At 34.6% G+C, this 18,839-nt stretch overlaps 1 protein-coding gene across 1 annotated transcript in view; it reads right to left on the reverse strand.

Annotated features, from left to right (window-relative positions):
• Nucleotides 1-18,839, reverse strand: part of LOC121383277 (glutamine synthetase-like) — a 97,929-nt gene that overhangs the window by 35,022 nt on the left and 44,068 nt on the right. Inside the window, exon 5 of the mRNA XM_041513196.1 lies at nucleotides 11,064-11,191. Coding sequence (XP_041369130.1) covers nucleotides 11,064-11,191 — 128 coding nt within the window. The remainder of the gene's footprint in view (nucleotides 1-11,063; nucleotides 11,192-18,839) is intronic.

The following is an 18,839-nucleotide window of genomic DNA, read 5'->3' on the forward strand; positions in this document are numbered from 1 at the left end:
CTTATACAGCGTTTTTGTAAAATATCAGTGAATCACTTATACTTCACCTATACTTTACTTATACAGCAGTTTCTGTGAAATATCAGTGAATCACTTATACTTCACTTATATTTCACTTATACAGCATTTTTGTAAAATATCAGTGAATCACTTATACTTCACTTATACAGCAATGTTTGTAAATATCAGTGAATCACTTATACTTCACTTATATTTCACTTATACAGCATTTTTGTAAAATATCGGTGAATCACTTATACTTCAACTATACTTTACTTATACAGCAGTTTCTGTTAAATACCAGTGAATCACTTATACTTCACTTATAAGTCACTTATATATATCTAATACTTCTGTTAAATATAAGCGAATGACTTACACTTCACTTATATATATGGTTAACACTTCACCTATATGTCACATATACTTTGTATAAGTGATACCTCATTTGCATACAAAATCCTAATCGTTTACTTATAAGTCACTTATACTTGAAAAATATTAACGACTTATACTTCACTTATAAGTGAAAAATATAAGTCATTTCGGTAAGGGTATGTTAATTGCCATATATGTATTTTCTATTTGTTCATAAATGTATAATTCCATTTTATAATTGCCGTTTTGTAATAGGCACCTGGATTGGTTAAAATGCTATTATGTGATCTAAAAAGCCAACGTTCATTCTTTCATGAACGTGAAAACTGCACTTTTTAAGTAAACAAATAAAAACAGAATGTTATTTGCGGAACTACTTTTTATCAATTAGTCAACAATGGAATTCCCAAGAATTCCAGTGTTTCTATTTTTATGTGCTCTGTGAGTGACAGTGACAAACTGACAGACGACAATCACAAACCTACACCGCACAGTCTGCGAGCCAACTGTGGTGACCTTTAGACCACCGGCCAGTTTACTTTACACCGCAATTCAGGCTTTAAACGACTCCGGTTTTGAACTGAAACAATGTATATATATGACAGGCCACAAAAAACAGAAGCTTCTATTAGAAGTTATAGCAGAGAATGCTCAACAAATCAAAAGAGACATGAGCGCAGCCCTGTCCCATTCGACAAAAAACACCCAATTGACAACTTACACGTGTGAAAACACATACACCTTCGTCCTGTCCTTTCCGAGAATAATATCACACAATCACAAACTTCCTCTGAAATCCACTGTCTGTATTAAAACCACTTCATCCCTTTCAAATCAGTCTTCACATTCACTTTTCACTAATTCAACTTTTGACAACTGCAATTTTAATATAGTAATCTTCTAAATAATTTGACACTCTCCCTTATGTTTATTAGTTCAAAATTCATACTATAACTGCCTTACAACAAATCTTCCATTTAAGTATACATATTGTTCAATTCTTAATTATCGTTTGATTTTTTTTTTTTTAACTATTTGCATTATCAGTTGATGTTAAGTTATTTTAAATTTTATTTGTGTATTGATACAGTTGTAAATCATTGTGGAATAGAGTTTGATTGGGTTTTTTAATATACAGTAGTTTAGTATAATGGCAACACCAAAACCGTTTTACACACTTATGTATGCAAACGCGCTACGCCATTCATACAGTGTGTAAAACAGTTTTGATGTTTATATCATCGCATAAACGTCAAAAATATAATGTTCAATTCTTAAATGTATTGTAATTCTGTATTGTTTATACCCGAGGGCCTCAGGGAAGATAAGCTTTTGTTAACTGTTATCCTCACTAAATAAAGAATTTAATTATTATTATTTTAAAATAATAGAAATTGTGAAAAGAATATTCCAAAAACTAAACCAGCTATCAAAAATAAACCGGTATATTGCTGGACCAACGAAATTAAAGCTAAATGCAGACTTAGGAACAGAATGTAAAAACTATTTTGAAAAACTGGAAAACAAGAGTACCATACTAAATATAAAATCGCGAAAAGTGAAGTAGGTAAACTAATAATTAGTGTTAAATAATTAACAAGCCAGCTGGCACAAATTCTGTGGAGAAATTAACAACCAAACATCAATTAAAGCCATCCAAGCTAGGACACTGCGCTAGACCCCTAGTCCTTCAAAAACATAAAACTGCCATTACGAATAAGCAAAAAGTCAACCTACTAAGTGAAACTTTCAGCAAAAACAGTGGTAATGATAATTTTCCGAATAATTTTTCTCCCAACTAATAATACCACTGCCGGAAAACATCAACCAATGATAATCTTCAATACAATAAACCGCTTACTTTATTAGAACTTAAAGTCGCGCTTAAAGTTAAACAAATCACAGCCACAAGACCAGACAGAATCAGCTATACACTATTTCAGAATCAGCTATACACTATTTCAGAATCAGCTATACACTATTTAAGCATATGTCCAATGCAATTTTGGAGGTATAGTCCTATTGTTCTTTAATCGGAACTGGAGAGAGGGCCAAATTCATGCTACATGGAAGCACGCTGAATGCTTCAGCCTACCTAAGGCAGGGAAGGACCACACTCTCCCAAACAGTTACAGACCGATCACACGCTAGAAACTATCATCAACAAGCATATAAATAATTATTTAACCAAAAATAAACTTATAACTGACCTACAAAGTGGCTTCCGTAACGAGCACTCTACAAATGATCAAGTAGTCAGACTACAAAATTCTATTAATGATGCGTTCAGATATCCCTAAGGTATACGCAATATTTGTCGACATTGAAAGATTTTTGATATGGCCTGGCGCCAGGGCCTACTAATCACATTAGATGATAATGGAATTAAGGCAGGGTGCTCGACTGGGACATTAAGCTCTCGGCAACAAAAAACGTATATATGCTATTTATCAAGACTAAAACTAAACTCGACGAATATCAACTTAAATCAGGAGATACTATTCTTCTTGGCGCAATTAATTTTCAAAGCTCATATTAATATTATTAAAAGTGCATAAAATGCTCAGCCATTTCTGGCACCAGCTGGGGAGCACAAACAGAAGCCACGCTTATGGTTTACAAGGCCTGCATCCGACTATCGACTGCCACGCACTGTTTCTAACTAAGCAGGTAACCAATAAAAACTCCTTTTCCGCACTTCAAAAAAATTCTGTTCCAAGTCGCTGCCAGTGAACATTACCCAGACCATGTCCACATTTACACAAATGGGTCTAAAAACACAGATAATGGCAGGGTTGATTCACAGTAGTAGAAGAAAAATTACCTCGACATCCTAAAGTATTAAGTTATCCGTATTCACAATCTGTCTGTCTATACACAGCCGAAGTCACAGGCCATACAACATGCACTAGTATGGACTGAAAAAAAGCAGTAATTTTTTCTGACAGTTTTAAGGTCCATACAATATTAAATCACTAGTTGGGCAATTCCACGGTAACGGAATTACGAGTTAGAGAGATATTTCAGGCATTAAACTCAGCTAGTCCACATAAGAAAAATTATCAATGATGTAACTATGTAATACACTAGTACTGCATTAGTGCTTGTTATATGGACAGAAGTCGGACTCCTTACTACAAGGTGTAGTGCACGAGTACTTAATTAAAGTTTGGTAACAGAATTACGTTAAAACGGAAACCATTTTTACGGGCATCGCAAAACATCAACAAACTCTGAAGTATGATGAAATAATTATTTATCCTAATGACTTGTGATTAACAAAATAGAAATTATATTAAAAATGATCTTTTCATAATTTTGTTGTACAACATTGAATGCCGGTAACGGAATTACACAGTTCGTTAACAGAATTACCGCTCTGAATTTACTTTTGAAAAACAATATTTATTTACTTTCAATTTGATTTGCAAATATGTTGCATAATTTTATAAGTTAAATAATAATTCAGTATACTTGTTTTAAGCATTCATATTAATATTTCAAATGATAACTAGTTACAATATCGGTAACATGTACACGTACATGTATATGAGTGGAGATTTAAACTAGCACTAAACTGTGTACATAGTAAATGTTTAAAATGTTCGACAACAATTGAAATATTTTTCTTGAACAGTGACATTGTTAAAAACAAAGAGAATGACGCCAGGTCAGAGGAATACAGGCCAATTAAAATTATATAGACTGACCGTCAAACATCTAGATTGTATTACGGTAAGTGAAAGATATTATGTCTAATAATAAAATTCCTCATCTATCTGAGGTTATGGTAACATACATGACAACATTCAAAACACCAGTATTTTCTTTTTTGGCCAATCAAACATGCCATCTTTCCATTTTAAGAATTTTACTCAGATTAGATTTCCTTGTAAAACAGCATTAACACTATAAAATGGTTGCTTTCTTTTTGTCCATTATATACATTGAAAAGCATAATGTTGGTAATTAGAATGATACTTTCCATTTACTGGATATCCTGTCATTTAAATATAAATGATTAAATAAAAGTAAAGTTTGTTTTATTTAACGACGCTGCTAGAGCACATTGATTTTTTTATCTTATCATCGGCTATTGGACGTCAAACATATGGTCATTCTGACACTGTTTTTAGAAGAAACCCGCTGTCACCACATAGGCTACTCTTTTTACGACAGGCAGCAAGGGATCTTTTATTTGCGCTTCCCACAGGCAGGATAGCACAAACCATGGCCTTTGTTGAACCAGTTATGGATCACTGGTCGGTGCAAGTGGTTTACACCTACCCATTGAGCCTTGCGGAGCACTCACTCAGGGTTTGGAGTCGGTATCTCGATTAAAAATCCCATGCCTCGACTGGGATCCGAACCCAGTACCTACCAGCCTGTAGACCGATGGCCTGCCACGACGCCACCGAGGCCGGTATGATTAAATAAAGTCAATAAATGCCTTTGGATAAAGTAAAATTAAAGTTTATGTTACATTTCCACTTTCTGGGCCCTATATATGTTTAAAGATATGTACAGAGCTTGAAATAGTGGCCTGTAAAAAGTGAAAAGAAGTCTATTTTTAAATCTCGTAAGTGAAATGAACATTCACCTGCTAAAATTAACTAAAAATCACGTAATTTTTTTCAAAAAACAGATGTACTCACGATCATCTCATCTTCTATTTAGCTGAGGTTGAGCTCATAATTCTGTTACATTTTAATTTTATAATGTTCTAAACTACATATCAGAGGTCCTAATTTTCCACACATTGTCCCAAACCCTACATTCATGTTGCGTTGTCTTATTTCTAGCAGGCCATTTTTGTTTCACAGCAGGCCATATTTCTTTTAGCCTGCTATTTTAAAAAAATAATAATGGCAGGCCATATTTTACTTCATATTTCGAGCCCCGATATAATTCTAGTAGGTTTTGATTATAACTTTAATTTTGTCATGGATTTGCAGTTGTTTAGTCATCATAATCAAGCTTTTAAGTAGTACTGTTTGGTTAAATTTAAGTGTATCAGATTTCCTTAATTTCTATATTGTTAATGGAGGACATTTATATTTGCTATGGGTGTTCCGTAAATGCATTTGGAGCCACTACTAGTACTATATTACCATATTGATTTAAAAAAAAAGATTTTGTATATCTTCCTATTCACTTGCTGTACTGGTGTATATGGATAAGAGTAGCATTTTAGTACCGTGTAGGTTTAATATAAAGTGTTTCTTAACAATATATACCAAAGACAGTAACGGAATTACACACCTATGGTAAATTACATATGTTTACAGCTATATAATTTTACTAATAATGTATGAATTTGAAAGTAAATGTCTCTGGTTATGTTCATTAACATATACTCAGAGAATATGAGTTGATTCCTTGATTACATATAAATGAATAATACAATCTAACTTTTTGTTTGTTTTTGGTAACGGAATTACAAACTGATTCTATGTTTTCTAATTTCCCCTAAATCTAAAACAAATTTTTTTCCCATTAAAGTGGATTATGAAGTGTAGTACTTTGTTAATGGTAAAACAAAAACACTAATAAAAAGAATATTACCTTCAATTACATGGCTGCTGTACATAAATTCTTAGTGTGTATTACGGAAGTGTCATATTTTTAGTGTGACGGTATCCTCATAAAATAGCTAAAGTCAAACACATCCATTTATTTTACAATATTTTACTTATCAGATTTGGATTTTCCAGACATTTTTACAATTAAAAACAATCTTAATATATAAGGAATAACATGATTGGATTTTTTCACTCCATGTCCACTTTAGCGTGGAATTGCCCAGTTACCTCTAAACACCCACATAGCAAAATATCAATTTACTATTGATGAAAATCATAATTAAGCTCCAAATAGGTAATTCATCTCAACTCAACCAATATCAAAGTAAAATCCACAATGTATATATCTACTAACAGCATGCGTGGTCAACCAGAAGATATGAAACACTATCTTCTGGACTGCACACTACACGCCAAGTAAAGAAAAGAAATGTAAGAACTATAGGCCCTAATTACGAAAGACAACCCTGCTATTACCATATTATTACCCCAAAAACTATTTTAAACCGGATAAAAAACACACCAAAATACGAACTTTTTCGATCAATTTAACAGTTTGTTCAGTCCACCAAACCTAAACTTTAATAAGTCATCGGGTCATGGCGCTACCTATAACTCGACCGATCGATATGCATGCAGGGAACAATATTTTAAAATCTGAGGTAACCAGAAATTTGTTCACGTGAGTGAATGAATGAATGAATGAATTAATGTTTAACGACACCCCAGCACAAAAATACATATCAGCTATTGGATGTCACAAATGGTATATATGAAAATATTACTTATACAGGGTATATTATTTATGTAAAAGTTAAAACCACAGTGTAGGGAGATGTGGGGGAAAAGTATAATACAATACATAAAATCGAGGTAAGTAAATTTTAAAACTTTGTATAGAAGTCAAAATGTTTTTAAAATTTTACAATTAATTCTGGGTGGAATTTAAAGGATTCGAAAACATTTCTGTTGCCAAATATATAATTTCTCATCTGCTTGACATGATCACACTCCACCAAAATGTGATGCACAGTGTACACCGACAGTATTCACACTGAGGAGCAGGGTCCTTCTTTAAAATAAATGCATGTGTCAAATATGTATGGCCGATGCGGGCACAGCACAAGACTACTTCATCCTTCCTGCACCGCCTGTAGGATGACTGCCACTCTAGCTATAGCTCCCAGGACTGGCTTGACAGAAAAAATATATTAGTTAATATGAAATTTAAAATCACTGTAGGGGACACCAACATGGACACGGGGCAAGTTCAAAGCAGACTTGGAAGCAACATCTGCCTTTTTGTTACCCTTAATGCCAACATGGCTGGGTACCCAACAAAATATAACATCTTTATTGGCAACTGATAAAAAGACACACTTTCATATCACCATCCCAACTAAGGGATGCTCCAAGTTCATGTACTGTAAAGCTTGGAGACACGAAAGTGAGTATGTGAAAAACCAAATATTTGGATGCACACGAGTCCTTAATCTGTTCCAGGGCTTTAATGATTGCCCAAATTTCAGAAGTAAAGATTGATACTGAATTGGGCAATCTCATGGAAATTATTGCGTCCGATGGAAAAACTGTAGCAGAAGTCACAGAATTCCCATCCCGTGATCTGTCTGTGTAAACAGGGATAAATTAAATCACAGTACCTCTCTTGTTCACATGGTTTTTACCTAGGTAACCATTTGTTCGGTGATGTGAATTATACCTGCATAACCTGTGGGTTAACTGATCGGTTACCTCAAAGTTAAGTTAAAATTCTATTTTAAATACACAATTTTTAGCTCAAACAAAATACAAAAGAAAAGATTTTATAAAACAGATTCTTTAATGCTTGCTAAAGTTAAAAATATTGTAAAAGGACTAAATATCGACCCGAGTACTGAAACAAAATAAGATACACCTCCAGATTCCTTTTCTTGTTTTGCGGTATATAGCTAAGTTACTTTCACTTTATTGATGGTACTTCTAAACTACAGTGATGTTCCAAATGTTTGTTTTTTAAAGCTCATTATACGATGTTAGTATTTTTCAACTTTTGTGACACTTTTGGATTCGTGTTTACATGTACATTAAAACCATTTTCAACATTTGTAAAATATTATGTCTAATATATATTCCTTTAGAGATAAAATAGCAGTAGATAATTTTGCCGTCCCCAGCGGTTCATGCACATTTCTTTAAAACGTTGGGCTCGACTCTATACTGAGCATATAGTTTATAGACTGGTCGCAAGTTACGACTATTGCAATTGCAACATTGTCTACTGGTTTGCTGTGCATAAAGTATCAAAAAATCAGTCTAAAACATTTATCGCAAACTTTAGGGTCTCAAAATTACAATACTCAAAATTTTATATAATAAACGTCCTGTAATCGTGAAGTTCGCAAGTTTTAATTTCTGAATATCTACCGATTTGCGTAAATTTAATTTTGCATAAACTGACACGTGAACAGAACAGCGGTTCGCGTAAAATATTGTGCCCTGGATATGCATTCACAGTTGACTGGGTCAGACTACGGTGCCTGCACTAAGCCTCATACACCCCCACCAAACAACGGACTCGACTGATGACTTAAGTCTAATGTCACTAGTAGAAATTAAATGTAAACAAACGGTATCTGCATGTCATGGCTTCTAGGTAGGCATCGCCACTCAGAACTCGCCCAACCAATATGCCCCCATCTCAGATGCCTAGACGGATCAACAACCACTAAACAAATTTTAAAAAGTAGTTAATTGACTATACCAATTAAACTAGGTAACGGGACAGGCACGTTGCGACTCTCTAGCAAGTAGCGCCACTCAGAACCAGTCCAGCGATATGCACTCGCTCTGAGGGCTTAGACGGACCAACACCCCACTCCTACTCAATCATCCAATTAATATCAAATTCATGGATTGCCTAATGGCCCACTGAACCACCCTGGTCTCTAATGGGAGTAGCACACTAAGAACTCGACCGTACGACTATGTATTCCAACAAGAGGTTGGGGGGAGGGGTTAGGTGGACTAAGACTGCGGGCTCCTGTACCAGATAACTACAGCAACAACTGAATAAACATAAATAACCAGTGTAAAATGTATTATATGCATGTATGTACTAATTCTCAATTTATACAATTTTACAGCAATTGTGTACCAACAAACACTCCCAAATGAATTGGCGTCCCTGAAAAGGGCCATCAGACGGGGTTTACCTTTGCCAGATAGTGCTGCAAATGAGGAAGTACTTCTGCATTCCCCTACCATTGAAGTGTACCCCGTCCGATACCTAGTTCGCAGGGAACTGCTTGGACATCGGGACTTCTTCAGGCTCTGGTTTACCGTATTTTGCAACGTGTTGAAACGAGAGAACGTCATACTGGGAGACATTTTAAAGGTTGCCCGGTGGCATATTTCTAAGAAACACACCTTGGTGACAACCCTCGCCAAGAGCAAAGATCGGAATGTCAACAGCTTCCCTGCAACCTCCTTCGGATCAGTTGTGGGACATATGTCATTTCCACCATGGTGGGCCGATACTATCATGTCACTGGGAATCAGAGTTGTTTGAGTTAAATCATTTAATTTAAATGAATGATTTAAATCACTGCCAAAAAATCATGTATTTCGATTTTTTGATTTTTTTAATTATGTTTCATTTGATTTTTATGATTATTGCATTTATTTTTATTGATTATTTTGTAAACATGTGATTTATCAATTAACTTACAGTACAAAAAATGAAGTGTTATTTAAAATCAATTGTTACTTATGCTAGATAATATAAGTTGTAGAAGCATCACGAGGGGTATATGGCTTTTTTATGTACCCTCTGTGTGTTCTTTTACCCCGAGCCGAAGGAGTAGAACGTGTGTTTTCGACATTCGGACTTGTACAGTCGAAAATATGAAACCGACTCATCACCGAAAAAGCAGGGAAACTTGTTTTCATGTACAAATTGTTGAACAGCAAAAAGCAATGTTTGTAGACACTTGTGACATATTATGCAGTTTGCTTACCTGTCAAACTTGGTACACTGTTTTGGACATTGACAAGTAAACACACAACGACATACCGTTTGCGACACTGAGAACATTGTTTTTGTTCAATAAAAGTATTAAAATACTATTTTGTTGCCTCATTTCTAGATGTTCGAGGTATTTCCTTTCAGAATGCAGTGAAATTCCAAATCGTGTATTTAATAGGGAGCAAGTATTCAATTCAGAAGCTCCAAATTAAAGTAAAAATAAAAAATAAAAAATAAATCTGATATAATTTTTAAAAATCAGATTAAAAAAAAAAAAAAAATTAAAATCACAATTTTTTTCAATCCTGCTGGGAATGTGGTCTGCACCCGAAAAACCGACACTCAACCAGACTAGCACTTTTTAAAACAAAACGAACACTATAAGGGGTCAAACCCTTTAAATGTAGCTAATCAGGTTAGTAAAATTATCCCCCTCTCCTTGTATTTCATTAAATCCAAGGGAAGATGGGGGAGGCTTTTTTCTTTGGGGTGTGTTGCAATTTACGATTACGGACATAACATAATAGGTACAACTTAAACATTCAATAAGGTTCAATAACTATACAGCACACTTACTAAATAAAGCACAATTCACATACATGTAGGATGCATTGACTAATGATAACAATGCATCTGACCACAAATAATGGCCTAGCACCTTCATACTTAATAAGGAGCCGGGCAAAAGAACACAGACTCCAAGTACACAATTGCAAACACCCAGAGGGCAAAAAAATACGGCCCATTCAAATTGCGCACCTTCTTCCCTTTAGCATTAATCCTACAGGACGTTTCAAATTCCATAGCACCAAAACCCCACCGACCCACTCCGCCTGTTACCAATTCCAGTCGGGCTGCTGGTGCTCTCTTGCACCTGCCAGTGCAGGACAGTCCCTTCTCCCACACACCCCAACCCTTTCCAGTCATGGAGGCGTGCGCTACAACAGCTTAAAACCCTCTGACCTGAATTTGGGTAATCTGTACTGCATAACTGCTGCTTCTACAATAAAAAATACTGTGAAAAACACTGATGATAATGGGCAATGGACTGACATATTCCGTATCTGCAAATATCTTACTTGTGCTGGCATGACTTCTGCATTGCAGCCACCAATGTTCACTCCTGCATACAGACAAGCTCTATAATGAGCCTCCACAATATCCCGTCCATAAACCTTGTTAGCACCTACACCACAATAGTAAGGACCTACATAAAGAAAAGAAAAAGAGATAAGCCTTGATAGAACCTGTATGTGTACACCACAGTAATATTAAATAGTAGTAGTAAGGACCTACATAAAGAAAAGATACACATTAGATAAACCCTGTTAGCACCTACATCCAAGTGATTATAAATTTCATCATTTTATCCATATTTGATTGTAGTTACATGTATTTCGCAGTTTTATTATTTTTTCTACATTTAATAGTAAACAGAATACAACAAAGACTTACCTCAATCCAAACTCCTTTAAGCTGAATGTATATACCCATCAAAACTACTCAGGGTTCACTTTAGGCTTAGTATATGGCTCTACTGTTTAGATGGATTTTACTGCATACATGTAATTTAACTACGTGCATATGGTAATGGTACAAGATTACTAAAGGACAAGAGTGACATTATATCAACACTTGGTGACAGGCATATTTTCATTTATGACAGGCTCAAATTGATGGACATAGATCCCTTTGATAGGCACCACTGAAAATAAATATTTCCAGGCCTGCCAGGACAGGAAAGGAGGATGGGTGGCAGAGGGGACCAGCCATGCTTAACATGTACAAGAGAGCACAAGCAGCCCGACCAGCATCGGTAGCGGGCTGGGGTGTAAATTGCAAGCTATTCAGGCACGTAGGACGGATTTTTAAAATGGGGGGCTAATTTTTTATGGTTGTTCTATCGTCAGGTTTCCGTATTAGCATTATAAGACATTTTATATTTAGTGATTTTGACTTGGCTGAGTTGGCTGAATTATAGCTCTTGATAGCACCTACACCACAGTAGTATTATATAGTAGTATAGTATAAGGATCTACATAAAGATAAAATAAACAGAAAAACCACATTAGTATTATACCTTGTTATATAACATGCAGTGAAATATCTGAAAATAGTGACTATAACACATTTTAGAGTGAATAATAGCTTTTCCCCTTAATTTTTATGGTATGCAGGATAAAGATAATAACTAGTTAATGACGTCTGATATCTGCTTTATCCTGTTCAGACCGTATGAGAAACCGTAGAGGTCAAATGAGCAATTTTGTAATGTAGCTCTGTGTTATATCCTGCTACTATACGGATATGACTCTGCATTATCCGTCATCATATTTTGTCAATAGAAACGGTGGTTATAAATAAATAGTAAGGACCTACATAAAGAAAAGATATGCATTAGATAAACCTTATTAGCACAGACACCACAGTAGTTAGTGCATAGTAGTAATGACCTATATAAACCTTCATTAGCACATACACCACAGCAGTAGTATATAGCTAGTGTATAGTAGTATGGACTTATACATAAAGAAAAGATACACATTAGATAAATATTGTTGCCACATACACCGCAGTAGTATTATATAGTTAGTAAGGAATTACATAAAAAAAAGATACACATTAGATAAATCTTGTTATATCCTACACCATAGTCAATGTTTTAGTCAAGATTTTGACAGGGCAGGGTGCAAGTTTAAATTGTAGTGTATTTTTAATATGAATTTATTAATTTATTAACCATTTATTAATTTTTCTCCTTTTTTTGTGGGAGTGAGAGGAAATCAGTTTCCAAAACATTAAATATTTTTAAGTTGGATTATTGATGAAAAGATATAACATTTTTAACAATGCACAAAACATTTAAACAATAATTAATAACTGCAAACTGTTTGACAGCCCTCTTCCTTAACTTTTCTGTCTAGTAGCCAGAGGACAACTAGCTACTACTATTTTTTATATAGAATGTATAAAATGTTTAGTTGCCAAATGAAAAAAAGGTCACATACATACATTTGTACATGCACATGTATGTGACCAAATCAATCATTTATTTCCATATATGAATTATACAGACATGATATCAACAGCAAGAAAAGAAAACAACCCAAACCCCCAGACATGTTACAATGGTTACAACATCCTAGCACAATTAGGACCAGATCAGTTACATTGTAGAGTGATTGATCACCTAAAATCCTGGGGGTTTTGTGTGGGTTTTTTAAATTGTATTTATACCATTTACATTGTAATACCATTCACAAATGAAAATTAAAATCAATAAAAAATTTTTTTAAATCTGTAAATTAAGAAAATGAAAAGAAAGAAAGGAAAGAACAAATAAGTAAGTAAATAAATAAATTGGTATCTGCATATAATATTATTTGCAAAAGTTGCTAACTACACTTAATTTCTAATACTTCAAATATGACTATTATTAATGGAAAATGTCAAGATCGATTTTATTAACACTTTTGCAATCATGCTTTTATTAAATGACACATTTATACCTACATGTATACATTAAAAGCCATTTTTAGGAATATGATAGCATTTTAAGGAATCTTAAAAATTTGGTGCCACTAAATCCTAAGATGACAATTGTCAGTTAACTGCACATTTTAACTCGATAATTACTTAAAGGGACATTCCTGAGTTTGCTGCAATTTTTAAGATGTTTTTAACTAACAGACTTTTTAACGATTGTAATTACATATCAAATATATTTTTCTGCATAAAATATTAGTGGCTGTATATTAAACGTGTTTCTGATCGTTCTAATATTTGTACTAGGTTAAATTTCATGTTATTTCGTACGTATGAAATTATTTGAAGACAATATCCAGTTTGGGTTTCTGAGAAATATTAAGACGACCAGAAACACATTGAATATACAGATACTGATATGCTAAATAAGAAAATATATTTAATGTGTAAGTTTAATCGTAGAAATATTTTTTTAGTCGGAAAAATCTTACAATGGAGCAAACTCAGGAATGTCCCTTTAAATGGCACAAATTCTGACAAACAAAGTTAAAGTGCCACAGTGATAAAACGTGTATTTTGCTATATTTTGGTACATATTTTGTACACGTACACACACACACGTTTACAATATATATGAATCTTACCAAATTTTAAAAAGTTTTAAAAAGAACTGACAGGCCTTTTTTAAAATTTATATTAGTAATAATCAAATCGCATTTTTAGCCCTCTCCGAAAAAAACACTTGAAGCTGAAATTTAATTTTTTTACCACTATCCCAAAGGAATAGTGAATTTCAAAAAACACTATTCCGTCTAAAAATGTACTATCCCTTCAAGTATTAATGTACCACTAGTTTTCCTGACACTGCTACGTCACCCTGTACAACATTGCGTAACAAACAATTGTTTATATACCAGTCTATGCATTACTGCGTATTAGCTGAATTACAAACGAACTCACTCCAAACATTAGTCTCGATCAAAAAGATGTACATGAGAAAGGTCTTAGTAGTGCGAGGATTTGTTCTGCAGAAAAATGTAGCTGAAGAAAAAGCGTAAGTGGAATAGTCGCAGGCGATTTTCGGTATTCCGTGCTTTATTTTCACTTCCATGACGGAATATTGGAAGAATTGTTTTACTATTCCGTTTTGAAATTTACTATTTGCTGAATAGCGGAATAGCGTAAAATTCGACCCCTGTCATCGGGCACACACAAAAGTCAGTCCTTGCAATCTTTGGTTTGCAAACAGGTATCGTTAAATTTACACTTGCCTGGCATGTTGAAAGAATTTTCTTGCTCAATTTAACAATGGTGTCTTCCGATGATGCACAACGACCACATGTCCGCATGCGCAAATACTTTGACCCAATCAGAGAGCAGTATTTGTGAATATTTATTTTCCGTGGACAGCTGAAGCACATATTTGACGGGAATGACAAAGAAGTTTTTGATTGACACATAAATAAACCTACGGAAACGATTCAATTTTTTTTTACTAAACATAGGAAAGGCATGTTTCCTACTTTTTTCAGGAGGGAAAAATAAAATTCAAGTACTTTTCAAAGACTTTTTCACAAAAATAAGATTTTTCAAGGTATACAAGGCCTTGAAAATACATTAACAAAATTCAAGTACAGTCAAGCACTTCAAGCACCTGTGCGAACCCCGATTCAATTTTACATTGCTTCCATCGCGAGGCTAGCCTGGAAAAATAAACTGACAATCGTAGCCCACAGGAAAGGACCTTATAGGGTAGAATCTGCAGCGATCATCTTTTGACCAAAGACTACAATAGTCACTACAACTGTGAAGAGAACGTTATGGTTTTAAAACAACAACTATAAATGATCGAAAATGTTTTCTGTTTGACATTATCACGTGGCCCTTACAGAAATAATTTACATGTATACAAACTTATAAGTGGTGTACAAGTTGCCTATACATTGGCATAAGTGAAGTATCAGTGTGTATAAGTACAAGTGAAAAGAATGGTTAACTGATACTTCATTGATACTCCCCATATATTACACCTATAAGTGGTTTATAAGTGGTATAAGTGAATTGGAGGTGGGTATTTTTCTTGTTTCTATAAGTAAAATTCATATAAGTGAAATATTAGTTTGGAGATAGTCCTTTTGCAAAGGAAATGATGTGTCCTTTTGCAAAGGAAATGATGTGTTCAAAATGAATGGGAAAAAAACTAAGTCCAAAACATTTTATATGAATATTTTTTTTAAATTCTAACTTCACAGGATTTATCGAATTCATTGGAAAGAGTGGTTAAACAACCAAACATACATGTAACAGATCCAGATAATATTTACAATAATAAAATAAAAAAATAAAAAATATTGATACACGTTATATGATTAAAAAGGGATCATCTTGCAATTATCCTATACTACATGTACCTCCTCACTTCCAATAGACCTCCCCGACCAGTTGCAGATCCAGAAAATCCATTGGGGGGGGGGGGGGGGGAGAGAGAGAGAGAGAGAGAGAGAGAGAAAGAGAGAGAGAGAGAGAGAGAGAGAGAAGAGAGAGAGAGAGAGAGAGAAAGAGAGAGAGAGAGAGAGAGAAAGAGAGAGAGAGCACCATGTGCAATGACATGAGGTGGAATGCCAAGGGAACTTTAGGTTTAGGTGGAATGTCAAGGGATTGTGATTGTCTCTGCCAACACACCACCTGCAGACCTGTCAACCCTCCTGGATTCCGCGGGAGTCTTCCGGTATTTGCTCAAATCTCCTTTCACCTGTGCGGGAGACAGTTTCTCCTGTTAAATGACATTTTTGTAAGCATAAAAAAAAATCGATCCTCTTTTGTCAAAATAACAGAAGGGAAGTAACTGCCTTTTTTTCTCATTCGGAAAATGTCAACTACTTTCGGTTTCTGAGAATGTAACAGGCCGAATTGTCCCAACTGTTTAACCTTTGCCGAAGTGAGAATTGTGGGATAGCCTATTTATATTGTTAAAAAAGCACATGGAGTTTATAAAATGACGTGTTATTATAATGTTTGTTGTTATCGTAATGGCTACGAAGCATGTTCCGCTAATTCAACAGGCTGTGTATTGACATTCAGTGTTGCCATATAAAAAAAAAAAACTATCCAATTTAGTTCTAATAACACCTCTGAATTGTAAAATGTCTTCCCACTGGATTAGAATTTACATAATGCAACTATGACGAATCTGAACTGCCAGACTCCGAGTTGACAGCGATACACATGATGCATGTTAAAATCACATGTCAAAGCAAGACAACGAAAAGACCAATTAGCTGTATAAACATACTTGTGTCAGTTAATTTTGTATGTTTGTGCGGTAAAATGTTGGTTATAAGGGTACACTTCAAAAAATTATTTTTGTACAATTAAAAAATGTTGTGTTTGACATTGACATAAAGTTACTCACTGAAATGGGTATAATTCCGGTATATTTCACACGATGTCCGTAATGAGGTTTTACTTATGATTAATGAAAATACAATGTTGATCTGCATCATTATAATGATTTTAAATAAGTACCACGCCACCGTTCCTCATTATAGTAAAAACTTAATATTAATTTATAAGATTTATATAAATTTGTCTTTGGTACTTCGGTACACTAACCACAAATGATAATGTAACGCAACCTGTAAGGCTGTAAGTGTAATACCGTAAATGTACTAATTAAATTTTTTATTTTCTGTTCATGTTCTTAACATTTTTGGATAAAATATATATATATTTTTTAAATATGTATTAAATCATAATAATATTTAAACTTTAAAAAAAAACATTTTTTTTTTTTTTTAAATCATTTTTTTTTTTTTTTTTTAATGCCAAGATCTAAGGTTAAGAAGTATATATGACATTATAAAGTATGCATATAACTTATTGTAATATATATGACATTATAAAGTATGCATATAACTTATTGTAATAATGTTTTTTTTAAATCTTGCGATTTTGGGTTAAATTGTGTGAATTTAAAAAATCTCCTGCTTTTTCAACACACCTCCTGCTTTCTCTTGACTAAAGGTTGACAGGTCTGCACCTGTCACAATAAAGATCTGTAAAAAGTAGCCAATGGGGGAGAGGAGGGGATCCCTATCACAATATTTATCACAGTATGGATTTATTTTGTCCATTATTAAATACAGAATTCAATAATTTGCTCGTTCCAGCCAGTGCACCATGACTGGTATATCAAAGGCTGTGGTATGTACCACTCTGTCTGTGGGATGGTGCATATAAAAGATCCCTTGATGTTAATCAAAAAGAGTAGCCCATGAAGTGGAGACAGCGGATTTCCTCTCTCAATATCTGTGTGGTCCTTAACCATATGTCGGACGCCATATAACCGTAAATAAAATATGTTGAGTGCATCGTTAAATAAAACATTTCTTTCTTTTTTCAATAATTTGCAACCACCCTCTAGGGGGAGGGGGACTAAAAAAGAAATGTTATAGGATACCATCCACATCTTATATACACATATACACACACATACATTGTCAAAAAAGAAACACATAGGTGATAGGGAAAGAAGAAAAGTGATTTGAATTTTTTTTTTTTTAAATTGTACAATGTTGCTGTTTGTTAATGTTCCTGGAATGGGACAGCATGCCCAAATGCACCCTAAAACAAATTTAAATTTAACGCACGTTGTGCGACAATTGAATGAAATTGGTGTGAAATGGGTCAGATTTTGGCGAATATTGCACGTAAAACTCGGGGAAAAGATTGGGTAGTGATATGTATTTAAAGCTGCAATGCTCTCAATGATTGATGGCTCATTTCCATTTCGACGTTGATGAGTTACAAGATGCCAAGACTAAGCCTGCCAAATCGAAACATTGCAATAGGCCGCCTCCAGTTAGGTGAATTGCAGTCGCATGCCACATGAACGTCCATCAGAGCACCATTTCACATCTCTTGGACAGGTACCAGCAGTTTCAATCAGCTGAAGACTGGCCCAGAAGTGGAAGACCCCGCATAACAACTGTAGCACAAGATCGCTACATCCAGGTTCTGCACTTGCGTCATCGAACTGCAACAGCAATGAACACTGCTGGACGCATACCTGGTTTGAGAAGGGTGCCTGCACAAACCATTCGGAACAGACTTCGAGAAGCTGGTTTACGGGCTAGGAGACCATATGTTGGTCCCGTCCTGCGACGTCAATATCAACATTTATGTGTTCACTGGAGCACGAATGTACATGGGTGGAACTTGGGAAACTGGTGGCAAGTATGGTTCACGTTTCTTTCTACAGTGACGTGATGGACGACATGTTTACAGATGCCGCAATGAACGTTTTGCCAACAAATGCATCGCCCATGTTGACAGATTCATTGGAGGGAGTGTCATGATGTGGGGAGCCA

This window comes from Gigantopelta aegis, chromosome 10 (genome assembly GCF_016097555.1).
Source record: "Gigantopelta aegis isolate Gae_Host chromosome 10, Gae_host_genome, whole genome shotgun sequence".
Taxonomy (NCBI): Eukaryota; Metazoa; Mollusca; class Gastropoda; order Neomphalida; family Peltospiridae; genus Gigantopelta; species Gigantopelta aegis.